This window comes from Littorina saxatilis, linkage group LG3 (assembly GCF_037325665.1).
Source record: "Littorina saxatilis isolate snail1 linkage group LG3, US_GU_Lsax_2.0, whole genome shotgun sequence".
Lineage (NCBI taxonomy): Eukaryota > Metazoa > Mollusca > Gastropoda > Littorinimorpha > Littorinidae > Littorina > Littorina saxatilis.
In genome coordinates, this window is record NC_090247.1 from 55,663,276 (window position 1) to 55,690,830 (window position 27,555).

Here is a 27,555-nt window from a genome sequence, read left to right on the forward strand (position 1 = left end):
TTGGAATCAGAAAATAATGAATAATACGATAAACGTAATTTTGAATCGTTTTATAAAAAAATTTTTAATTACAATGTTCAGATTTTTAATGACCAAAGTCATTAATTATTTTTTAAGCCTCAAAGCTGAAATGCAATATCAAAATCCGGCCTTTGTCGAAGATTGCTTGGCCAAAATTTCAATCAATTTGATTGAAAAATGAGAGCGTGACAGTGCCGCCTCAACTTTTACAAAATGCCGGATATGACGCCATCAAAGACATTAATCAAAAAAATGAAAAAAACGTCTGGGGATATCATACCCAGGAACTCTCATGTAAAATTTCATAAAGATCGGTCCAGTAGTTTACTCTGAATCGCTCTACACACACACACACACACACACAGACAGACACACACACACACACACACGCATACACACACACACCGCATGCACACACACACCACGACCCTCGTCTCGATTCCCCCCTCTACGTTAAAACATTTAGTCAAAACTTGACTAAATGTAAAAAATGATCACCCACCAATACCGTTGTTAGGTTTGAACCTCGAGGGTATCATGGCTGTGAAGAACCGGTAAAACTTTGCCACAACGTTGGTCAGTCCGTACGGCGGAGGGACGGTGTCCAGACGAGACTTGATGACGCTTGTCATATTGCACAGTATAGCCTGCAATCATGTCAAGATTTTGCACAACAGGATATGATGCCATGCGACTTAATAACGCTCGTCACATTGCATAGGATGACGCTGTTGAAATCTAGCATTTGAATGGGGTATTTGGGATCTCTCTTTGAGAGAAAAAAAAAAGGTACACTTGCCGGGTAAGAGGGAGCTTTCGGAACCCAGGATCCAGCCCTGAAACACTGCTTACCTCAAACATGGAGTAGAGGATGAAGAGCACGAAGAAGGTGAGCGAGATGTGATAGATCTGAGCCCACAGCGGGGCCGTACTGATCCACTTGCCGATCTGGGGCCTCCCCAGTAGCACCACGTAGAGTGTGGCGTATGTCTCCCACAGTGACCTGAAGTGGTACACATCACGCATCATACAGTGGAACCCCTTATTCAGGACATCTAAATACCTGAGAAAATCAGGTCTTAAAAAGGAGGGAATCTTAAAATTGGGGTAAGTTTCAAGGGGTTATGAACTGAAAGTCTGAGAAAACAAGGTCTTAAAAGGGAGGGAGTCTTAAATTGGGGGGGGGGGGGGGGTGTCTTAAAAGGGGGGTCCACTGTACAACAGTCAAACCTGTCGATAACGACCACCAAAGGGTCCGACTGTTTAGTCCTTTGTACTGGAAACTTGCATTCTCCCAGTAAGGTCATATATTGTACTACGTTGCAAGCCCCTGGAGCAATGTTTTTGATTAGTGCTTTTGTGAACAAGAAACACTTAACAAGTGCAGTGGCTCTATCCCATCTCCCCCCCCCCCCCCCCCTTTCCCCTATCCCATCTCCCCCCTTTCCCTCGTCGCGATATAACCTTCGTGGTTGAAAACGACGTTAAACACCAAATAAAGAAAGAAAGAAAGGGTCCGACCAAAAGTGGTCGTTATGGAAAGGTGAATTATATAAAAGAAAACCTCTTCGGGGATTTTCTAGGGTGTTTGTTGTGCAGTCAGTCGTTATCGAGAGGTCCGATCGCTAGCATAGGTTTGACAGAATATGTTAAAACATTTGCTTAAGGTTAAGCACATGCATAAACAACAACCGCCTGCGTGCTTCCTCTGCAGACTGCGAACTGTTTAATAATTTTCGTTTTTTAAGTGACACATGTCTATCTGCTAAATTAATTCGCCACAAAATTTTGACCCGTTCTCACAAAATTGTGGCCCGTTCTCACATAATTTTGACCCGTTCTCACAAAATTTTGACTCGTTCTCACAAAATTGTGGCCCGTTCTCACAAAATTGTGACCCGTTCTCACAAAATAATTATTCACAAAGAAGGATTCTTCCATGCCAGGTAAAAGTCTCTGAAGAGGGCATTTCCACTTTGCACGGAGAGCAACCAAGCTGTTGATTGTTGGAATGTGTGCAAGTATAAGGATGCTCGTAGCTCAGGTAAAACCTGGCCATACCTGAATAGAGAGCAACCAAGCTGTTAATTTCTGGAATGTGTGTACGTAAAACGATGCTCCTGTTTCACATAAAAGCCAGCCTAGGTGTGAATAGTTTCCACAAGAAGGACCATGCCTTTAACACTGTGTGGATGTGTACCACTGACCTGAACTGTCTATTCGTGGCGCCAAACAGCACGTGCCCAGCTGTGACGTAGGCCGAGATGACGATGAAGAACATGATGGAGTAGCCCAGCAGAGCATGACCAGAGCGGGCTAGGACAGTGGCCAGCATGGTCACGCGCTTGTTGTAGCCCAGAACACGCAGCAGACGAATGGTGACCACGAAAACCAGTGCTGCCAGGATGTAGCCATACAAGGCGTCCCACAACACGGGTAGGTAGAAATCGACGTAAACCTGGAATATGATATAATCAAACATAAATATGCAGACATGTCGAGCAGTACGAGGACGGATGAAAAAAATCACTTTCTTTCCCGCTTACACATAATTGAAGACGAGCTCCATTTCCTGGATAGTTGTACAAGATTTCATGATCTACGCTTGCAGCTTATGGAACATGCACGTGTTAATGCTCGAAATCCGAGTCAGCTGATGACGATGCAAGACGTACCGATACAGCAACAATTGCTGAATTTGTATACAACTGCATGATTATACGCAATAATGACATAACTACAGATACATAACAATGTTGTAATCACTGCTCCATGGACGATATTTCTTCTTGTCTTTACAAATATCCACTTCGTGTCTGATAAACCCTTTACTGTGTTTTTGTGACAATTAAATGAGTTCTGAGTTCTGTTGTCGAACCCATACAACCACGTTACAATTCTCTTCTGGAGAATCCAGGGGGAAATGCCAGACCCATTCAGCATCGATTAGCATAATTCTCTGTTTTGTTCTTGGCTTGCTCTTTAAAAACATTCAAGGCGTTACAGGCAGATAAGGTTTCTGAAGCTCGGAGGTTTTTTTTTACAATCGGTACGTTCAATCTTTAAAAAAAATCTTAACCTTTCTCAAAATATTAAACATTTTGTCCAGAGATACGTCCAGTAAAACAGGTTACTTCTACACAGAATAAACGATAAGGTTTAACTAAAAGTAATGCGTGTACTTGCCAGAAAGGAAACGAAAATGCAATTTAATTATACCCTTGACAATATCGGTTATGTACACAGATAAAAACAGGCTGGAAACAGGTTTCTGTTCTCTGTTCGTGACTGTACGATTTCTAATGTCGTCAAATAAAATAATAGCTTGTTTCAAAAGAGATGCACAAAGGTAGACAGACTAGTCAGACAAACTTAAGAATCCAATAGAGCATTACGGTCAGAAAAAATGCATATTCTACCAATCGCAAACAACGTTGGCTTACTGTAGAAAACTCAATGTCAGGCATTCACTAAGACAATAGAGTGTCTGATGTTCGATGACTGGCGTATGCAAGGCTGCTGTTAGTAAAAATGGAGCTTACATCCAGCGTCTTTTTGTCAACGTCCTCCGATAAGGGAATAACTCTACACTAATTCAAATGTGCATTACGGCTTGGTGGCAAATTGAATTATGATAAGAAAACGCCTCCAACCGACCTTTGGATCATACCGCCACTTCTCCATGGTTTCAGCGACACTGAGGATTTTCGTGATGTAGAAGGCCAGGGCAATGTACGCCCATACCAATGCCATTAAATCCAGGAGCTGCAGATACAAACAAATACTGTCAGGAACACACACACAGACACATACACACACACGCACGCACGCACGCACCCACCCCCTCACACACATTCATTTCTGAAAGAGCTGCACAGCGTCTTGCTGCGAAAATAAAGGTATGACTGGGTTGACACAGGGCCTATTAAGTTACCAGGAAGCAAATCTACATAATTATATAGCCAAACTTAATCTGCGCCAACGGAAACCGGTAACGTATGGGAATCTACAAATCCCAGCTCAAGGAACGGCGCTAACATATATCATATATATATATGAGAAAACAATCACACACACACCCACCCATCCTCACCCTCACTTTCATCCACTCAATTAACCAACCTGCCAAAAGTCTTTGAAGAAAGCCTTCTTCTGACTCTTGATTCTCAGCACCGTCCTCACAGTGAAGACGATGACGAAGATAAGTACGAGCAACTCGCAGATGAAGATGAAGGCACCTGTGGGCCCCTGATGCTGGTAGAGCGCAAGGGTCTTGAGGTCCCTCCAGATGGTCGTGGCGCCCTGGGTGGGGAACTCCGCTCCCATGCGCATGAAGGTGAAGAGGTTGGTGTTTGGATTGTAGAGGCAGAGTTCCACGAAGACCCCCCTTGTCTGAAGGTCCAGCCACTTTCCATCCTCCAGCTCTTGTATGGTCTTGGTCACCACATCCCTGTAGTCAGGCGTTCAGAAAAATATTGTTTAATGATTGTTTTGAAATCATAATTTGGGGTTCTTGCATCTGCATTATAACATAAATCAAACATTCTAAAGCTAAGAAAATAAAATAAAATAATAGATAAAAACTAAACAAGAAGAGCAAACGCTCGATCGAGTCACTTTCGCAGTTCTGAATATTATATGAGGCATCAGATGGACAGGAAGAAATTGCTATTCACAACACAATGCATACCTGATGTAAAGAATAATCCTATAAAGTTTGAATCAAATCCGATGAATAGTTTCAGAGATATGATATTTCAATTTTTTTCCTTCAAGACATACCTGTGACCTTGAAAAAGGTCAAAGGTCACCAAAGCAGACGTCAAAGTGTAGAGGCCACTGGGAGTCACGTTCACATAAAATTTGAGCCCGGTCACTTTTATAGTTTCCGAGAAAAGCCCAACGTTAAGTTGTGTGTTGCCGAACAGAAAAGGCTAGTTATCTCCCTTGTTTTTCTGATAACGTTCGTAAAAGGCTACAGATGTAAATACTTTGATGTAAAGAATAATCCTACAAAGTTTCAATCACATCCGATGAACTTTGTCAAAGATATAAAATGTCTAATTTTTCCTTTGACGCTGACCTGTGACCTTGAAAAAGGTCAAAGGTCAACGAAACCATCGTTAAAGTGTAGAGGTCATTGGAGGTCACGACTAAACAAAATATGAGCCCGATCGCTTTGATAGTTTCCGAGAAAAGTCCAACGTTAAGGTGGTGTCTACGGACGGCCGGCCGGACGGCCGGCCGGACAGACTAACACTGACCGATTACATAGAGTCACTTTTTCTCAAGTGACTCAAAAACAAACAAACAACAACAACAACAAAACACAGATAGTGGGAATGAATTCTTTTCGGGCTTTTAGAAAGAATTAACAGATTTCGGTCGTTGATCGTCTTGTGCCATTTGTCAAATGCTAAATACGTGAGAAATACCGTAGTTTCAATACAACACAACGCAACGCAACGCCACGCCACGCCACGCCACGCCCCGCCACGCCACGCCACGCCCCGCCCCGCCCCGCCCCGCCCCGCCCCACCCCACCCCACCCCAAAACAACACACCCCAACACAACACACCCCAACACAACACACCCCAACACAACACAACACAACACAAACACAAACACAACCACAACACAACACAACACAACTCAACACAACACAACACAATTCAATACAATGTAATACGTTTTTCCGTCGCGATATAACCTTGAATGTTTGAAAACGACGTTAAACACCAAATAAAGAAAGAAAGAAATACGTTTTTACCAACAACAAGATGCATTTGACACAGATGGATAGTCATTGTCTACGAGACTGCGCTAGCCAACAACAACAAGATGCATTTGACACAGATGGATAGTCATTGTTCTACGAGACTGCGCTAGCCAACAACAGCAACAAAACCACTACCTACCGGCCAAACTTTTAATTTTTTATATTTTTTTTTACATTAAGTCAAAGTTTGACTGGCTTGTCATTTCAAGCGATCAGCGGACCGCAGCTTGTACGCTTTTCACGTGAATGTGTCAGCGCTTTCTCGACCGCGGGGTATTGGCAAAGCTATGGTCTTGGTGAGAAAAATGCAATGCGTTCAGTTTCATTCTGTGAATTCGACAGATTGGCTAAATGTATTGATTTCGCTTTACGCGACTTGTTTTTCTATGTGTTGGCTTTTAAGACACAAAGACAAGAGCGACATCGTTTTGATTGTGCCGCGGGGTATCGGCAAGGGTATGGTCTTGGTGAAAAAATGCAATGCGTTCAGTTTCATTCTGTGATTTCGACCGATTGACTAAACGTATTAATTTAGCTTAACGCGACTTGTTTTTCTATTTGTTAGCCTAAGACACAGAGACAAAAGCTACATCGTACTGATTCACGGTCAAGTCCGACAGGTATCCTCCACTGCCATAGAAGGCGTGCGTCCCCCAGATGGACACGGGCAGGACATCGGTCGTGTAGTTCCAGGCCTTGACGCTGTATTTTGAGATCATCACATCGTCCGGGCAAGTGCCGGGCTCCCATCCCAAGCAGTAGTTCCCTCTCTCTTCCTTCTCGTAGCTGTAGGGCAAGTAGATTCTCTCGCTGCTTTTCAGGTGCGGGTACCAGCGAGTCACTTTCAGAGACTCTTCTGTGATGAAGAAAAATGATGGAAAATGATGGAAAAAAGAAAACTAAAAACGGCCACTCTAGGGGAAAGGCTCCTAATATGGACCGGCTCCTAATATGGACCACCTCCTGTTCTGACAAACTAACGGCGCTAGAGCGCTCAAAACAATTTCATTCGCTTTATTCACCCTCTCTGGATAAGTTGCACATGTCAAAACAGTTGCAGAAACACAAACCTCAAAACCGTTAGGCTTTTTCGCTTTTTATATTTAGTCAAGTTTTGACTAAATATTTTAACATCGAGGGGGAATCGAAACGAGGGTCGTGGTGTATGTGCGTGTGTGCGTGTGTCTGTGTGTGTGTGTAGAGCGATTCAGACTAAACTACTGGACCGATCTTTATGAAATTTGACATGAGAGTTCCTGGGTATGAAATCCCCGAACGTTTTTTTCATTTTTTTGATAAATGTCTTTGATGACGTCATATCCGGCTTTTCGTGAAAGTTGAGGCGGCACTGTCACGCCCTCATTTTTCAACCAAATTGGTTCAAATTTTGGTCAAGTAATCTTCGACGAAGCCCGGACTTCGGTATTGCATTTCAGCTTGGTGGCTTAAAAATTAATTAATGACTTTGGTCATTAAAAATCTGAAAATTGTAAAAAAAAATAAAAATTTATAAAACGATCCAAATTTACGTTTATCTTATTTTCCATCATTTGCTGATTCCAAAAACATATAAATATGTTATATTCGGATTAAAAACAAGCTCTGAAAATTAAATATACAAAAATTATTATCAAAATTAAATTGTCCAAATCAATTTAAAAACACTTTCATCTTATTCCTTGTTGGTTCCTGATTCCAAAAACATATAGATATGATATGTTTGGATTAAAAACACGCTCAGAAAGTTAAAACAAAGAGAGGTACAGAAAAGCGTGCTATCCTTCTTAGCGCAACTGCTACCCCGCTCTTCTTGTCAATTTCACTGCCTTTGCCATGAGCGGTGGACTGACGATGCTACGAGTATACGGTCTTGCTGAAAAATGGCATTGCGTTCAGTTTCATTCTGTGAGTTCGACAGCTACTTGACTAAATATTGTATTTTCGCCTTACGCGACTTGTTTTCACTTTTGTCAGCGTTCACTCTAAATTTGCCGCCTAAAACGGACTCGTTTCTGTCCACAGCCAAAGCTTTTATAACACAAAAATGGCTATATATGACAGCTAAGACAATATTTGTTATATTTTAACAGTGTGTACCCCGAGTTTCTAGCAAAACCTCAAAGTATGTGTGAGTCCCCTAATATGGACCACCTTCAACAAATCGAAGAAAATAAAAACTAAAGGCAATTTTAATTAATTCATTAAGAAGCTTGCTGAAAATAATCTATAACTAGCCCTCAAGATTTCAAAAAAATATAACAAATAGTCTTTTTTGTGTGAAAGTTGATAATTTCACTTATTTTCACTCTGTTTTTGATAAGCTTCTTTAGTTTCCTGGTGTGCTTCAAATAATACTCTCATCAACCCGAAACAGCTAAATCTAAAGCATATTTGAATTAGTCTGACTTGCACACTAAGTTGTATCATGTTATTTTGAAGTATAGGGGGCTTTTTACAGTGATTCGTGAAGGCCGCTTCACTGGTCCATATTGGGCGCCCAGGCTCCTAATATGGACCGTTTGTGATTTTTTCTGTATTTAATTTTTGCTGAAGGTCTATCAAAGCTATTTCACTCTAAGTAGGCCTAACGGTTAATCTAAGAGAGAAGCACTACCAACCACAAAATGAAACTTCTTCGCAAGAAAACAAGCTACTTATCAGCAATAAACAAAAAGTGGTCCATATTAGGGGCCCTTCCCCTACATATAAATGCAATGGTTATACATGACGAGCTTTCCCTCTCTGTTCCTGCTTGTACCAGTATGGTAAGTGGAATCTCTCGCTGCTTTTAAGGTGCGGGTACCAGCGAGTCACTTTCAAAGACTTTCCTGTGATGATGGAAAATATACTAAGAAAAGAAAAATGAAAACGGCTACTTTGAAAATGTGGAAGTAACCTTGCTTTATGAATAATGACATCAGGCTTAAGACGGGAACAATGACAAGAAAATACATACATCGTTTTCAAAACATCTTACATTTCATTAGATAAATGAATCAACTAGTAACACTCCTGGCAGGGCTATATCCAGAAAGCATCGCTTGACAACAAAGGCATGGAACCACGATAGCGCATAGATTCCGTTTATGTGAGTAAAGGGAAACAACTGTGTTAATCATTACAACTCTTACCTTGTGGCATTCTGACTTGACGAACGCGCACAGGGCCGACCCTAAAACTGACGCGGTCTGACGCGTAGAGTCGTTGTCGCCAGTGTAGTTCTTCACCCAATATGTCTGTCCACGGGAAGGCGGAAACCTTCAGTGTGTCCTTCATGTATGTGTACACATCCTCTCGCTTGGAGATCTGAGACAGACATGACATTAAAGCAGAATTGTATTCACAGGATATTTCATCTTAGCAGCCTGGACCAGTCTTTGTCTTGATAAGCGGAGCTTAGGCATGCAAAAAAACTAAACAAAACAAACAAGTCGCGTAAGGCGAAAATACAATATTTAGTCAAGTAGCTGTCGAACTCACAGAATGAAACTGAACGCAACGCAACGCAGCAAGACCGTATACTCGTAGCATCGTCACTCCACCGCCCGTGGCAAAGGCAGTGCCCGTGGAATTGACAAGAAGAGCGGGGTATTCGTTGCGCTGAGAAGGACAGCACGCTTTTCTGTACTTCTCTTCGTTTTAACTTTCTGAGCGTGTTTTTAATCCAAACATATCATATCTATATATTTTTGGAATAAGGAACCAACAAGGAATAAGATGAAAGTGTTTTTAAATTGATTTCGAAAAAAAAATTTTGATAATAATTTTTATATATTTAATTTTCAGAGCTTGTTTTTAATCCGAATATAACATATTTATATGTTTTTGGAATCAGCAAATGATGGAAAATAAGATAAACGTAAATTTGGATCGTTTTATAAATTTTTATTTTTTTTTACAATTTTCAGATTTTTAATGACCAAAGTCATTAATTAATTTTTAGGCCACCAAGCTGAAATGCAATACCGAAGTCCGGGCTTTGTCGAAGATTACTTGACCAAAATTTCAACCAATTTGGTTGAAAATTGAGGGCGTGACAGTGCCGCCTCAACTTTCACGAAAAGCCGGATATGACGTCATCAAAGACATTTATCAAAAAAATGAAAAAAACGTTCGGGGATTTCATACCCAGGAACTCTTATGTCAAATTTCATAAAGATCGGTCCAGTAGTTTAGTCTGAATCGCTCTACACACACACGCACACACGCACGCACACACGCACGCACACACGCACATACACCACGACCCTCGTTTCGATTCCCCCTCGATGTTAAAATATTTAGTCAAAACTTGACTAAATATAAAAATGAAAAAAATTCCCTAACGAACCTATTTCTTGGAACGATTTTGTTACCCTTCGCATTTTTTTTTTTTAAATGACAAAACTTGATTTTGTAGACTCTAACAGAAGGTTAGTCTTCTCCAACATCCAGATGGGCACTTCTTCTTCTTCTGCGTTCGATGTTGTTTTTCATATTATCGTGGAAGCGTAGACAGCCGATTTTCTCCCCACGGTAAGTTGGCTGCTGTCTTCCGTCTTCGGTGGTTGAGGTTCTTACTCAGGGTTGCCTCCTCCCCAAGAGTAGCTGCCTTGCTGGGCTGTCGAGTCCACTCTACCCGGGTTTGTTGTCGAAGTTTTCCTTCTCGTAGCCTTTGCCTTTCCCAAGGCGCACACAAGGCAGTGCGGGTTTTGAAATCGGAGTTGTCCTTCTCCTAGATGAGCGACCATCCAAGGTTGACGAGCCCCATCTGCCCGAAGCAGCTGGTTTTAAGGCGCCAGGGACCCGCCTGCATCCCTTCTCCTGTTAGTCGAAGACAGGGCCCTCCACGTGAAGGCCAGGAGCTGGATTTGACTGTCAGAGGTGTTTGGAGACACGAAGCCATATGGAGCATTTCTTGGGAAGTAGGCGCTTATCTCTACTTCCACCCCGGCATAACAGTCCTTGGGCATCCAGGTGGGCACAGCTCAAATGATTTTCGGGCAATACAAATCTAAATGCGACTTTTCAATTAAAAGGTAAAAAAGTAATCGACCCAACCGACCCTAATTTTTCTTCTTCCTTTTTTACATTTAGTCAAGTTATGACTAAATGTTTTAACATAGAGGGGGGAATCGAGACGAGGGTCATGGTGTATAGAATAGAATAGAATAGAATAGAATAATGTTTATTGTCATGAACCAGTAAAGTTATTGACACAACAAACAACAAATAATAATAATGCATTATACAATGCTAAAACAATCCGTAACAAATTTGCCAAGACGAACTTGAACTTCGTCTTCTAAAAATAAGTTACTTGGATTTTTGTTAGCATATTTCATATTGATATGTGAAGCATCTTCTTTAAATTCATCCCTTAATTTAACATATTTATTGCATTTATCTAGAAAATGTATTTCATCTTCTATGACATTGCATTCAATACAAAGACGATTTTCTTTAGGGATATTCTGATGTCTTCCACTTTCAATTTTTAGACAATGTGTGCTAGTCCTTAATCTGCTTAACATCTTTCTGTGTTTATTATTCTTAATTTGTATTAAGTATGACTGCATTTCGTAAGATTTACTGATCATAGAATAAAACTTAAGTCTGGAATATGTATCTGATTTTTCTTTTGTCCAGTATCTTATATATTCCTCTTGTTGTTTTTTGTCAATGGCAAACTTTAATTTGTGTACATTTAATGTAGATTGGTTATGCCAAACGTGACTAAAACCTAAGTTACAAAGAGATTGTCTAAGATGGTGTATGTGTGTGTGTGTCTGTGTGTGTGTCTGTCTGTCTGTCTGTGTGTGTAGAGCGATTCAGACTAAACTACTGGACCGATCTTTATGAAATTTGACATGAGAGTTCCTGGGTATGATATCCTCAGATGTTTTTTCATTTTTTTGATAAATGTCTTTGATGACGTCATATCCGGCTTTTCGTGAAAGTTGAGGCGGCACTGTCACGCCCTCATTTTTTAACCAAATTGGTTGAAATTTTGGTCAAGTAATGTTCGACGAAGCCCGGACTTCGGTATTGCATTTCAGCTTGGTGGCTTAAAAACTAATGAGTGAGTTTGGTCATTAAAAATCGAAAACTTGTAATTTAATTTTTATTTTTTATTAAACGATCCAAAAACAATTTCATCTTATTCCTCGTCATTTTCTGATTCCAAAAACATATACATATGTTATATTTGGATTAAAAACAAGCTCTGAAAATTAAAAATATAAAAATTATGATCAAAATCAAATTTCCGAAATCGATTTAAAAACTATTTCATCTTATTCCTTGTCGGTTCCTGATTAAAAAAACATATAGATATGATATGTTTGGATTAAAAACACGCTCAGAAAGTTAAAACGAAGAGAGGTACAGTAACTTGAAGCGTGCTATGAAGCACAGCGCAACCGCTGCCGCGCCAAACAGGCTCGTCACTTTCACTGCCTTTTGCACTAGCGGCGGACTACGTTCAGTTTCATTCTGTGAGTTCCACAGCTTGACTAAATGTAGTAATTTCGCCTTACGCGACTTGTTTTTCTTATTTTGGCGTTATTAATAAAATAAATGATACGAAAAACACACAGAAAAAGATAAAGGATGCAAACAACACGTAGAAAAACAAGTTGCGTGAAGCGATATAAAAGCATTTAGTCAAGATCAACACCACTAACCAATCATCGCGCAGACTACATTCAGTCTCGGCTAACCATACCGAAGTCCGAGACGGGTCACGCTCGCCGCCGCGAAGCACGCGTCGGTCGTACTTACTAAACCTATTTTCTTTCATTCTGAGCACATTTTTAGAGTAAACATGACATATCTATATATTTTTGTATTCAGAAGAAAATGAGGAATAAAATGCAATTATTTTGTAATCTGTTTCTAAATATTCGATTTTAATGACAACTTTAAAGAGCAAACTAATTTACATTTTTTTTTAAGCTACCAAGCTGAAATGCAATCCCATAGTCCGGGCTTCGTCGAAGATAGCTTAACCAAACTTTCAATCCATTTGGTTGAAAAATGAGGGTGTGACAGTGCCGCCTCAACTTTAAACAAGTCGCGTAAGGCGAAAATACAATATTTAGTCAAGTAACTGTCGAACTCACAGAATGAAACGCAATGCCATTTTACTCGTAGCATCGTCAGACCACCGCTCATGGCAAAGGCAGTGAAATTGACAAGAAGAGCGGGGTAGTAGTTGCGCTAAGAAGGATAGCACGCTTTTCTGTACCTCTCTTTGTTTTAACTTTCTGAGCGTGTTTTTAATCCAAACATATCATATCTATATGTTTTTGGAATCAGGAACCGACAAGGAATAAGATGAAAGTGTTTTTAAATTGATTTGGACAATTTAATTTTGATAATAATTTTTATATATTTAATTTTCAGAGCTTGTTTTTAATCCGAATATAACATATTTATATGTTTTTGGAATCAGCAAATGATGGAGAATAAGATAAACGTAAATTTGGATCGTTTTATAAATTTTTATTTTTTTTTACAATTTTCCGATTTTTAATGACCAAAGTCATAAATTAATTTTTAAGCCACCACGCTGAAATGCAATACCGAAGTCCGGGCTTCGTCGAAGATTACTTGACCAAAATTTGAACCAATTTGGTTGAAAAATGAGGGCGTGACAGTGCCGCCTCAACTTTCACGAAAAGCCGGATATGACGTCATCAAAGACATTTATCAAAAAAATGAAAAAAACGTTCGGGGATTTCATACCCAGGAACTCTCATGTCAAATTTCATAAAGATCGGTCCAGTAGTTTAGTCTGAATCGCTCTACACACACACACACACACACACACGCACACACGCACGCACATACACCACGACCCTCGTTTCGATTCCCCCTCGATGTTAAAATATTTAGTCAAAACTTGACTAAATATAAAAAGGGGATACATGTGCAACGTATCCTTGGCAAAAATCAAAAGAACAAAAAAACAAACGGAACAAGTCTTAAACCGCCCCCAAGGCACAGTCTAGTTTAGGTATATGATAATGCCACCGCACACCGTGCCAAGGATACCTCACACACACACACACACACACACACACAAACATACACACACACACAAACATACACACACATACACACACACACAAACATACACACACACACACACACACACACACACACACACACACACACACACACACACATACATCCCTCACAGTCAGACATTATCTATATAACATGACACAAAACTCAGGTCATCAACTCACCGATTCGAAGGGAAAGGGAGCATGACCGTCAGCCGAGTATAACATGTCCTCCAAGTGTTTGTTCGTCCAGAACGACCTCTGGTCCCGGTTGCCATAGGATATGGAGAAAATACAGAAGACGAAGAGAAGGTAGAGGATCAACTTCATAAAGACTCCCTCTGCTACTTTCTCTTGCTTGCGTCGCTTTCTGGAAGCCTCCAGGATCTCTTCTGGCACCGGCTTGGGTGGTTTGATATTTTCGTCTGGAGAAAAAACACACCAACCGAGACATAAACATTGTATTGTGTACCTAGATATTATTGCTGTCAAGTAGGCTAGATGTTGATCTGGCCCGGTTTTTACGTGGGATCAGACTTAGAGAATACCATAACTGAACAACCTAGGTACTGTGTGTGAATTTTGTAATCAATTCATTCCAGCTTACTACAGCAAGCAGTCAGGTTTGTGTGTGTGTGTGTGTGTGTGTATGTGACCAAATGGAGGGATGTGGTGTTATTTCTCTCTGAACAATCTGTCCACATCTGAGACAGCGAAGCGAACTGTTTTCACGTCAAGGAGTGTGCCTTTAAATATGCTCTTCCAAGTCACTCTGCACATAGATCCCACAAAGTTGCGTCCACAGGACAGACCAAGAGTAACAAGGAGTAAACAGCACATCATGAAACCTGGCAGCTCAATTGGGTCACGCGTTCGAACCCAGGCGGAGACAGACACGGGTCAACTTAAAGGTCCTTGTCTACATTTTTATACCGAAATCGCCATTTGACCATTACAATGCAGAGTCTATTATCTACAATTATCAACAATACACCCCCTTTTGATCAGGAAAGACGAAGCCAGTGTAGCCGTTTGAAAATTCATTGTAGTATTCCAGCGTAGTACTCATAGTAGGATATCCTTATTTGGAAAATGCCAAGCGCAAAACTCCTCTCAAATCCCGTGCATTTCGTGCGTTTAAAAAAAAGCGTGGACAGCCGCGCTCCAGTGTCAAGCTGTTGCTGCACTTGTTTGGGCGTGGCTATAAGCATAGTGACATGAATTTGATTGGTCAGTATTTTTAGGCAAAGCACATGTTCTCAGCAAACAGAAAACAAAATATTGGAAGCGTGAGTCACGCTACCCAAAAATAAAATCTTTTTTTGTTTTTTTGTTTTTTGTTGTTGGAACGTTTATTTATTGACAACACAACACGTTACATTCACGGATAGTTTTTTTTTTTTTTTAAACACGTTTTTATTTCTTTTTGGTACACAACATCAACATCACACAGCAACATCAAATAACATCAACCATACACAACTATGCATCTCCAACAAAGACAAAGGAAAAAAAGAGGCAACAACAACAACAAAACGGGAAAACACAATAAAGCATACAATCACATAAAATCTTTTTTTACATATATTTTTTTTCTTTAACTTTTTTCCCCATGGTTCATTCATCATCTGACATAACTTTTTAGCGAAATCTAACCATAAGATTATTGAAAAAAAGCAAAAATGTAGACGACCACCTTTAAAGGCACAGTAAGCCTCCCGTAAACCATCACAGATACGGTCAGGCTTTTACACACAGTACAAACACCCTTTCATTTAAACACTCACCGATTGAGAACATCCTAGGTGCCCTCCGTAAAGAGCGAACAATTTTCAAAGAATTTATTTTTACGTGGTTTACCTTAATCAATCAATCAATCAATCAATATGAGGCTTATATCGCGCGTATTCCGTGGGTACAGTTCTAAGCGCAGGGATTTTTATTTTTATTTTTTTTTATTTTTTATTTTATGCAATTTATATCGCGCACATATTCAAGGCGCAGGGATTTATTTATGCCGTGTGAGATGGAATTTTTTTTACACAATACATCACGCATTCACATCGGCCAGCAGATCGCAGCCATTTCGGCGCATATCCTACTTTTCACGGCCTATTATTCCAAGTCACACGGGTATTTTGGTGGACATTTTTATCTATGCCTATGCAATTTTGCCAGGAAAGACCCTTTTGTCAATCGTGGGATCTTTAACGTGCACACCCCAATGTAGTGTACACGAAGGGACCTCGGTTTTTCGTCTTACCCCTGAGCCATTCGTGAACCCGTGTGATCCAGTTTCCCTTTTTCACAATGTAGTCGTCAGTTAGTCATTTGAATGCGACTCGATGTGAGCTTATCTACAATAGCACGTTTTTATGCACGAAACGGCTGTGGTTCACAAGAACTCTAGCGATGGCTTTTGACTGTTGAGAGGAACGGCAATATGCATAAACCGTCGTCTGCTACGACCCTTGCGTGATCCTGCTTCCGGGCTTTTCTTTTTTCAAACTTTCAAAACTTCGAATTGTACTGATCTTGTCTTGATGAAAAAAGAATTCTTTTATGATTAAAGAATGTTTGTGTAAGTGCATGTGCTAACAAACTGAATTACAGCTGGTTACTGTCCATCAGAGCTGTACTGAACGCGCACTCATCCGCTCGTTCCATTCTTATCAGTCACTCCAACAAATTAAATGTCCACACCAGCTGTTTGCAGTTAAGTCCACGTAAAGTGAAATGTTATTGAATTAAATTAAAGCTTTTTATGATTTTAATTTTTGTGAGAAATCATAGCAATTTCAAAATCAATTTTCCAAAACATATTTACAAAAAACATGAAAAAGTTTAGCATCAAATTATAGCACAGCAGGGCACTGCTGGCCGATTGTCTCCCCTGCCCTTCTGTTGGGTCAACAAAGGGGCAAAATACGAATGTACAAAAACATGAAAAAGTTTAGCATCAAATACAACTGTACAAAAACATGAAAAAGTTAGCATCAAATAGCACAGCAGGGCACTGCTGACCGATTGTCTCCCCTGCCCTTCTGTTGGGTCAAACACAGGGACAAAAAAAACCCACAAATGTACAAAACATGAAAAAGTTTAGCATCAAATACAACTGTACAAAAACATGAAAAAGTTAGCATCAAATAGCACAGCAGGGCACTGCTGACCGATTGTCTCCCTTGCCCTTCTGTTGGGTCAAGCGAAGGGATTAAATGTAGCAAATTAAACATCAACTTGCCAAAATATATTTACCAAGGAATAAGAAGAAAAAGTTTAGCGTCAGTAGCCCAGCAGAGCAGCTGACTTATTGTCTCCCCTGCCCTACTATTGGGTGAAACAAAGGGGGCCCTTTGCGGGTCGCAAAAACGATTGAGGCAGACCTACAGAACTGATAAAAATCGAGAAAGAGCCCGGGGATTACTTCCCTTGACCTGACCCTAAGGATCACCAGGTTAGTAAGTAAACCGAAAAAAGAATGCCAGATGCCACAGTCGCGGGCTACTCAACCCAAACCACTCAGGGCGAAGGGAAGTAGGCTGTGGACCGATGCGATCTGTGAACTAAAGCTTAAGCTTCGGTTCCGGACCTGTCAATGACGGTACTGCACCGAAGCTCAAACGGTGGTGTCAGCTCACCCTGGCATGGCATGCAAGAAAAACAACAACAGCGAAATGTACAGCAGGAAACTGATCGGAACATACGAATTATCTCTCTTGACTATTACAATAGACATCAACCAACGACATGAAACAAAGCTCCAGCGCCTGATCCGAACATACAAATTATCTCTCTTGACTATTACAATGGACATCAACCAGCGACATGAAACAAAGCTCCAGCTCCACAAAGTTACAAAATGCATGCCTCCATGATTGATAAAATGGAGGAGGGGTGGGTGGTGGAAACATTTTCACCAAATACAAAAACTTGACCTTTCAGCTCGCTGGAATCTTGCGTAGTGACGCCAAGCCAAGCTGTGCGCGGGGCAATGTCCGCCGCATCGGTCAGTTCCAACGGTCCGCTACGAGCCAATCAAAGAAAGGCGCATGCAATCACACAAACTGCCCATCGCCACGCGAGCGTGGCGAGAAGCTCTTTTGTGTAACAAGCTGTCAATTTATTATTTAGATTTTAAAAGTTAGGTCTAGCGCAAAAACGCACCACGGTCCAAAAACATTCTGATAATCATCGATCCACGGCTATGGCCAGTTTACATCGATAGAATGAGACCCGAAGGGAAGTAACTCATTTTTGACCTGAGTTCAGGATGGGTCCAAAAAGTGTTCGAGACAATCTGCAAAATTAATTCTTTAAAAATTGCTCGCTCTTTACGTAGGGCACCTAGGATGTTCCCGTTTGGTGAGCGTTCAAATGGAAGGGTGTTTGTACTTTGTGTAAAAGCCTGACACTATCTGTGATGGTTTACGGGAGGCTCACTGTCTGGGCGTGATTTTCGGTATTGAATATTCATAACAGCCGTCCAGCACCAAGACGAGGCGCCATTGTTGTAGAAGAGCAAGTCCACGAAAATAAACTTTTTGAAAATTTCTCACGCTCGACAGAAAGCAGCCGTTCGGTGAGCGTTCAAATGGAAGTATGCTTGTACTGTATGTAGACGCTCGGGGAACTCTGTGATGGTTTACGGGAGGCTTACTGTGCCTTTAATGTGCAGAATCGGAGACGGTATCCATGTTCCACAGAGGGCAGCAAAACCAGCAAGCTCAAGCAGCCAAAATTCACAACGCCCGTACGCCATTCACAGCTAACACTTTGCGTGCCCAAAGTGGCACGTAAAAGACTTCGGTCATTCTGCGGTAAGTGCAGGTAGCTGAATACACCTAAACATGCACACACATGCTTGTTGCTGCTAGCTTTCCACTTGGAGGAAGCGACCCTAACTTCCCAGTAAAGTAACGGAAGTGGAAAAAATTCATCATCCTACAATATTAACAGATTTGAACAGATGTTGAACACATTTCTGTACGATGTGAACACAAGTTGACACATTGTGTGCTACATTTGCCCACAGAACTATGTACAATTCCACAGAGTTTCAAAACTTGTTACAAAAATGTGTTCAAAATGTGTTCATTTCTGTTTAGAGTGCATGTGCAGAAACGGGTAGAACGCTCACCGACTGTGTCCGTCCCGTACGCCTGGACCTCCTTCTCCACGCGATGCATGTCGACGTGCTGATACTGCGTGCTGGTGAACGGGTTGGAGGCACAGTACGCCAGCAGGCAGGCCACGATTAACACCTGTTATACCAAGAGAAGATGTAACGCTTGTACAGTTATAATATGAAGAACAGCTGTAACGCTCGTACAATGTCAACAAGTCTGTAACGCCTGTACAACAAGAATGCCAAGAGACGGTGTAACGCCTGTAAAATTATAATATCAAGAAAAGTTGAAAGTTGTAACGCCTGTACCACAAATATGTCAAGAGAAAGTGAACATTCTAAACAGAAGTGATTTACTTTTTAACACATTTATGTAAAAAGTGTTCAACACTTTGTGACATTGCGCATAGTTCTACTGGCAAAAGTAGTACACATAGTGTTCACTAGTGGTCGAAAAAACACTGGGACACTATGTGTTTATTATGTGTGCCTCTCTTGTTATTAGAACTATAAGTACTATGTCAAAAAGTGTTCAAAACTTGTCAAAGAAAACTGTGCTCAAAATTGGAACACTTCTGTCCAGACTGTAATGTCTGTACACCAATAATGCAAAGAGAAGGTGTACCGCTAATGCTGACAGGGATACATACTAATGTAGGTGTTACAACAGAAGCTGCAGAAACGGCATTTCAGAAATAAGTCCACCTATGTGTGACAAACCAAGCAAGCAAGCAATCAGCAAGTAATTTACCCTCACCAGAACCAAACAAAGTGCTTTTCTTCATTAAGCCCGAAGTTGCGAAGACTACGCAAAGTATTTTTTACAGACAATTAGGTGCCAAAGCTTCGTGAAACGAGCTTCGTAAACTACACTTCGCGAAGTCAACTCCACCCATTGAATATCAGCCTTAACAACCAACTGATCCAACTCACCAAATAAACCAATGTAGACACAGAACAATGAAGAAATGTAAAAAAAAATATAAAAAAAATTTAAAAAAAAAGTTTTTAATTGTATTGAATTGTATTGTATCGAATTGTATTGTATTGTATTGTGTTGCATTGCATTGCATTGCATTGTATTGCATTGTATTGTATTGTATTGTATTGTATTGCATTGCATTGTATTGTATTGTATTGTATTGTATTGTATTGTATTGTATTGTATACCTTGATGGGTTCCATGAGGAAGAAGCTCTCGAAGAAGGAGAGGAAGAAGGCAGCCAGCCACTCCTCAGAGGTGGTGGACCCCCACTGCATGCTGTACAGGATCATGAAGAACGCGCACAGGAGAACGGTGAGCACGAGCAAAACCCAGTTGATGTACACCCAGAAATGCGGCAGCGGATTCTGCTGAAGTGTGTTCTGCAGCAAGTCTGACAGGCTTCTGGCCATTTCTTTGCCAAGGTTTTCTTGTTCTGCCTTAGCTTTCGCGTCGTCTTCGGACATAATTTCTCTGCCAAGGTTTTCTTGTTTTGTTTGAGCTTTCGTGTCGTCTTCGGACATTTCTCTGCGAAGATTTTCCTGTTCCGATTTATCCTTTGTGTCGTCTTCGGACATTTCCATGCCAAGGTTGTCTTGTCCCGCTTTAAATTTCGCGCCGTCTTCGGACATTTCCCTGGCAAGGTTTTCCTTTTCCGCATTGGCTTTCATGCCGTCTTCGGCGTTTTCTTTGCCAAGGTTTTCCTGTTCCGCATTGGCTTTTGTGTCTTCTTCGGCCTTGTCTTTGACAGTGTCTGTTTCATTGTCGTTCTGGGTTGTTGCTGCAGGCGTTTCGGGCGCCTCTGGGTCTCTGTCTTTCGTCTTTGAGCCTAGGTCTGTGAACTGGTCTTCGTCGCTCTGGAGACTTTCCTGGGCTTTCTCTGCGTGTGCGAGGGTTTCTGGTAGTTGTCCCTTTTCTATGTCGTGTTCTTTCAGTTTGTCTTCTTCTTGTTTGGACAGCTTTTTAAATCTGACACGACAAAAAAGAGAGCCATAGAGAAGAAATGTAGTTTTTTTTTATAATTTACAGTTAATGTTGAATAATGCTTAGTCATAGTGATAATCTGAACATTACATAGCGTAATTATTGTGCCTATTTTTCTGAATACCTCCAACAAGAATAATGGACGAACATACAAACGAACAAGCAGAACAGCTTCAAAATGATTAAGACTTCAGCAAAAAATGGAGACGTTTTCCCCAGCCACACACGCAATGATATAACGCGTAGAAAGCCACCAGAGGACTTGTTTGTTTGCTTGTTTGTTTGCTTAACGCCCAGCCGACCACGAAGGGCCATATCAGGGCGGTGCTGCTTTGACATATAACGTGCGCCACACACAAGACAGAAGTCGCAGCACAGGCTTCATGTCTCACCCAGTCACATTATTCTGACACCGGACCAACCAGTCCTAGCACTAATCCCATAATGCCAGACGCCAGGCGGAGCAGCCACTAGATTGCCAATTTTAAAGTCTTTGGTATGACCCGGCCGGGGTTCGAACCCACGACCTCCCGATTTTCAGATTATCTGTTGACAACGTCTGTAAATTTACCTCTGTTATAAAAATCAAATAACAAGAAAAGTGAAACTTTTGGACAATACGTATAACACGTTCGCATCGCCTTTAAAGTGAACAAACAAAAGACACGAAAATGCTGCTGTGACTTATCATAGAATGTGCCCAAGATGGTCGTAGCAATTGTTTCTTTATTTTTAAAGTCTATGTTAAGACTCCCTTCTCTTGGTAGCTTTAAAGGGGGGCTTCCACTGGGCTCATCTTTGGTGAACAGCAAGCCTAGCTAGCTAAAACTCATAACTCTCACAAGCCATTCACCGCTTACATCTTGCGTATCCTGGTCTCCTCTGTGGAGGCTGTGTGCACGGTGACCCTGGGCCCGGGCCTGGGGCGGTACGACCTGAAGAGGACGACGAAGATGAACATGGGGATGGTGGTGATGATGATGGACACGAAGGACGTCCACAACGTCGTCAGCGAGAACCGTAAGGGTCCTATTCTCAGCTCCGTGCCCAGGTTGTCTGAAAATGAACAGAGTACGATGAGAGGAGAAGATAATTGGCCAAGTAAAAAAATATCTATGTTTTCGATTCCCCGGCCGACCCTATTTTTTCATCTCGACCTCAATGACTTTTGTTGAACCTTCAAACAAAAAGTCATTGAAAGCGACAAAACTCGATGCTGCAGAATTTACAAGGTCAGGTAAGGTAAGGTAAGGTAAGGTAAGGTAAGGTAAAGTAAGGTAAGGTAAGGTAAGGTCAGGTCAGGTCAGGTCAGGTCAGGTCAGGCCAGGTAGGGTAAGGTAAAATATTATCATATTTATACAGTCGTATGACGTTCCTTCTTGGAAATTCGGGCTGCTTTCTCCCCGAAGACATCACAACCAAACCCCAATTTCAACCAGTCCAACCCTAAGGCTGGTTCCCTCCCGGTTGGTAATTTTCTCGTGGACATCAGCCCTGGCAGCCTCGAAGAAAACAACGGCATTCATACGCGCAACAGGAATGGATCTCTAAAAGAAGCGAACGAGGAAGAAGTAGTTGGAATGTGAGCTCTTTCCCATCACTGTGCATTGATAAAAGCGTTACAATGAAAAACTCACTAGTGCTTGCCCCTGTTTCGTTATCCTCAGGCTGATAAAAGAGGGCGCTGGTGATCATGGTGAGAAGCAGCAGAGCAAAACAGCAAGACACTCGCTGCATGCGTGTGAAGGTGCTGCGGTCAGGGCGGATGAAGCAGGACAACCACAGGTGGGAGTCTGTGATCTCCAGCCTGGCTCGCTCGCCGAACAGCTTGTCGAAGGTGAGAGCGTCGTCCCTGAACACTGCTGGCACCACGCGGTCTATCAGACCGTCCTCCTTGTCCAAGGCGAACCAATGCTCGCAGATGAAGTTGTAGCTTGGAAAAAACGAAAGACACAAAAACTTCGCATAAGTACGTTAAGGATAAGGATAAGGGGATGTTCGGACACCAAGGAGGAGAGTCTGCACAAATTTGACTCTGGGAAATAAATCCCTCGCCAAACGTGGGGAATGAACTCACGCCGATAGAGGGAACTGTCTGTCTGTAATTGTTCGTGTGAACGTTCGTTTGCCCTGATTTCATGTTTCTGTTCCTTCTTGCCTTTTGGCCATGTACGTCAAAAATATGTCCATATATAAAATGAAACTTTAGGGCATAGTTCGTCTCACCGTCTCAGATCTACCCGAGAGTTAAAATGGTTTAAAGGCGAAGTTCGGGAGGAATTTTTCTGCGAGTACGAAGATTTGATTTATGACGCGCAGCTGACACTTCGGCCGGAATTTTTCTCGTGGAGACGAGAAAAGCATGCGATACGAGAAAAGCATGCGTATCGCATGCGAGACGATTTGCAAGCCAAGCGGGTGGGGATTTAGTCTCGGCAAAGAAACTACAATGCAGTGTTTAGTCTCGGTGAGACTGAAAGAGAGACAGAGAGCACGGGAGAGAGTGACAGGGACACACAGTGTCAGTGATTCAAGTTGGTGGCTTGGTGGCCAAAGGGATCAGGGTTCGATTCCCGGCATGGGCGGTCTTTTTTTTTTTTTTTTTTTTTTTTTTAATTCTTGTTTACTATTGTTTATTGTGAACGTTTTAATGTTTTATTTTACTCTAATAATTTTTTTAATTGTGTAAAATAAATAAATAATTTTTTTTTTTAATCCACGTGCACAAGACAAAAACTTTCATACTGTGCCAAAGTGATCCGGGTTCGATTCCCGGCATGGGCGGTCTATTTTTTTTTTAATTCTTGTTTACTTTTGCTTATTATGAACGTTTTAATGTTTTATTTTGCTCTAATAATTTTTTTAATTTTATATTACTCTAATAATTTTTTTAATTTTTTTTTTAATCCACGTGCACAAGACAAAAACTTTCATACTGGGGGAGCGAGCCAGTCTGAAGAGTACTCGGGTCCAGCGCCAGCGTTTTTTATTGAATATTTGTACCAGTTTCAAGTTGTCTGATTCAAACTAGATGTTGAATGACACAGAAATAAAACGATTTCTTCGTGAACTTCAATTTTGTTTGAGTATTATATCAGGTGTACGATACATCTACACAGTTGTGTGTGTGTGTGTGTGTGTGTGTGTGTGTGTGTGTGTGTGTGTGTGTGTGTGTGTGTGTGTGTGTTCTTGAACATAACTACACCCATGTGTTTATGAGTTACATAATTATGTATATGCGTTCAGTCAGTCTGCATGTTTCCTTTCACAAAATAAGACACAACATCAAAAATGAATACAGATTTGATCTGCAAGGAGGAAATATCAAACCAACCCACACCCCAAACCTAAAGCAGCTCATGACAAACTTTTGGTACACACTTTGCAAAATAATACTCTAATTTCTAACCAGCTGCATTACACGCTGCCAACAGAGAGAGAACAAGTCGCGTGAGGCGAAATTACAACATTTAGTCAATCTGTCGAACCCACAGAATACAAGAAACTTGTGCACGTGGATTAAAAAAAAAAATTTTAATTTATTTTACACAATTAAAAAAATTATTAGAGTAAAATAAAACATTAAAACGTTCATAATAAACAATAGTAAACAAGAATTAAAAAAAACAAAAAAAAAAAGACCGCCCATGCCGGTGTAAGACGAAATTTTTACTCCACAAAAAATTTACTCCGGAGTAAAAATTTCGTACGAAATTCTTACTCCGAGTACACATTTCGTACGAGAAAAGAACTCCCCAAGGCACGAAAAAATTACTCCCTCCACGAAATTTTTACTCCCCATTTTTTTCACTTCCAGTAAAAATCTCGTACGCAAAAATGGGATGCGGGCGAAGGGATAATGCCAATATGTGATTTCGCGCAAACGAATGTCGCGCTAGCCTCCCTCCACTCATTCCACCACCAAGACTAACAGGGGACAAGGGAGTCAAAATTTCGTACACCTGACATGGGAAGTTAAATTGCTCGTGTTTGGGTGAAGTAATTTATTCTTTTTTTTATTCGTCAGGGGAGTAACATTTGTGTACGAAATGTTAACTCGGAACTCACCTGTCGTGGGGAGTAATTTTCTCGTGTAATGGGGGAGTGCTTTTTTCGTAAAGGGAGTAACATTTTCGTACGAAATTTTTACTCCGGAGTAAAAATCTCGTGGGAGTAATTTTTTCGTGTTACACCGGGAATCGAACCCGGATCTCTTTGGCCACCAAGCCACCAACTTGAATCACTGACACTGTGTGTCGCTGTCGCTCTCTATCGTGCTCTCTGTCTCTCTTTCAGTCTCACGGAGACCAAACACTGCATTGTAGTTTCTTTGCCGAAACTAAAGCCCCACCCGCTTGGCTTGCAAATCGTCTCGCATGCGATACGCATGCTTTTCTCGTATCGCATGCTTTTCTCGTCTCCACGAGAAAAATTCCGGCCGAAGTGTCAGTTGCGCGTCATAAATCAAATCTTCGTACTCGCAGAAAAATTCCTCCCGAACTTCGCCTTTAAGACCTTCCCTCTACTTGCTCACATACCAAAACGGCACCGAAATGGTGCTCTCTGTACACAGTGGAAAACAGAACAATTCCTCACTAGTCCCACCAGCTCCACGCACTTACATCTCTCCGTTCTTGAGGTCCTCCACGGCCACCCTGGAGAGGTACCAGGAGGCGTCATCCTGCTGGCCAGAGTCGTCATGCCACAGTCGGATGCAGCGCAGGGCACCCAGCTCCTTGTCCGTCGTCACGATGTATGACAGCACGCTGCTGGTCGTCAGGGACTGAGAGAGACACACAGGTGAACCAAAACCTTAAGGCCAGAGATGGCACGGAATTTTGATCAAAAAACGTGTTTTGGGTTCTTAGCACATTTAGGTACTTTGAACCACAGAAATCGCAAAAACCGTCCATTTTGACCCAAAATTCATTCAAATATCACTTTTAAGGACACCCCCCCCCACACACACACACACACACACACCTTGCGACAAAACTTGAAAAGCTTGCCAAAGAAAAACAAGTCGCGTAAGGCGAAAATACAACATTTAGTCAAGTAGCTGTCGAACTCACAGAATGAAACTGAACGCAATGCAACGCAGCAAGACCGTATACTCGTAGCATCGTCAGTCCACCGCGCACGGCAAAGGCAGTGAAATTGACAAGACGAGCGGGGTAGTACTTGCGCTGAGAAGGATAGCACGCTTTTCTGTACCTCTCTTCGTTTTAACTTTCTGAGCGTGTTTTTAATCCAAACTATCATATCTATATGTTTTTGGAATCAGGAACCGACAAGGAATAAAATGAAAGTGTTTTTAAATTGATTTCGAAAAAAATATTTTGATAATAATATTTATATTTTTAATTTTCAGAGCTTGTTTTTAATCCAAATATAACATATTTATATGTTTTTGGAATCAGAAAATAATGGAGAATAAGATGAAAATAAATTTGGATCGTTTTATAAAAAATATGTTTTTTTTACAATTTTCAGATGTTTAATGACCAAAGTCATTAATTAATTTTTAAGCCACCAAGCTGAAATGCAATACCGAAGTCCGGGCTTCGTCGAAGATTACTTGACCAAAATTTCAACCAATTTGGTTGAAAAATGAGAGCGTGACAGTGCCGCCTCAACTTTCACGAAAAGCCAGATTTCATAAAGATCGGTCCAGTAGTTTAGTCTGAATCGCTCTACACACACACACACACACACACACACACACACACACACACACACACACACACACACGCACAGACACACACACATACACCACGACCCTCATCTCGATTCCCCCCTCGATGTTAAAACATTTAGTCATAACTTGACTAAATGTAAAAAACAGAATTCTGTACTCACCACTACAAGGACAGCTAGTACAATACACAATAACACTAAATTCTAGCACGAAGCTAGTTCTCTTTTGCGCATGAAACATTGTCCCATACACTTACCCGTTCTCCATCTGACAGTAGTCGTACTCTAGACTGGCCGTTCTTGCCGGTGAAGACAAACCGGACGTTGGATTTGGTTCCGGCTCCACTGCGCATGCCCGTGTACACCGTCATCATGTAAAAATGGCTGTCCCTGACATGGTTATCTGTTAGGTAACCAACCATCCACTGAAATGTGAAAAGCACACAACAGTTTATAGCTCGACGCAACAGAGGATATTCAGCAATAAAATCTGGCACCTGATGTCTTCTTGCAAGACATAATGAACTATTGCTCAGTTCAGTCACCAGGATATTGGACCCTGTTAAACCCAGTTCGAATCTCATCACATTAGTTTTCAACGATCCAAGTTGGAGAAGTACGCAGTACCGTCATGCAATCAAACAACAATCAAACCCCTCCTTATAACGACACCCCCGTTTTCCGACCGATTTGTCTGCATGGGCACAGATGCCTTTAACACCTCGAATGGCGACGCCCTCCTTTTTCCGACAACCGAACTAGCATGCTAACAACAAAACCTCAAGCTTCCTACCCTCTCTCTGTCCTGCTTGTCTTTTCGCCTCGCCCATCACATTTGTTTTTAACGATCCAAGTTAGCCAAGTACGCAGTACAGTCACACAATCAACCTATCAACAACAAAACCTCAAGCT

At 41.4% G+C, this 27,555-nt stretch overlaps 2 protein-coding genes across 2 annotated transcripts in view; both read right to left on the reverse strand.

Annotated features, from left to right (window-relative positions):
• The window catches only part of LOC138962728 (ganglioside GM2 activator-like), a 431,559-nt gene that overhangs the window by 13,276 nt on the left and 390,728 nt on the right, over positions 1–27,555 (reverse strand). The window lies entirely within an intron of this gene.
• Positions 1–27,555, reverse strand: part of LOC138960947 (polycystin-1-like protein 2) — a 36,867-nt gene that overhangs the window by 3,065 nt on the left and 6,247 nt on the right. Inside the window, exons 9-21 of the mRNA XM_070332577.1 lie at positions 26,901–27,068; positions 25,569–25,729; positions 22,584–22,879; positions 21,807–22,002; positions 20,151–20,931; positions 18,993–19,116; positions 14,036–14,277; positions 8,933–9,107; positions 6,399–6,657; positions 4,144–4,471; positions 3,679–3,786; positions 2,229–2,479; positions 874–1,024 (exon numbers count right to left, since the gene is read on the reverse strand). Coding sequence (XP_070188678.1) covers positions 874–1,024; positions 2,229–2,479; positions 3,679–3,786; positions 4,144–4,471; positions 6,399–6,657; positions 8,933–9,107; positions 14,036–14,277; positions 18,993–19,116; positions 20,151–20,931; positions 21,807–22,002; positions 22,584–22,879; positions 25,569–25,729; positions 26,901–27,068 — 3,240 coding nt within the window. The remainder of the gene's footprint in view (positions 1–873; positions 1,025–2,228; positions 2,480–3,678; positions 3,787–4,143; positions 4,472–6,398; positions 6,658–8,932; positions 9,108–14,035; positions 14,278–18,992; positions 19,117–20,150; positions 20,932–21,806; positions 22,003–22,583; positions 22,880–25,568; positions 25,730–26,900; positions 27,069–27,555) is intronic.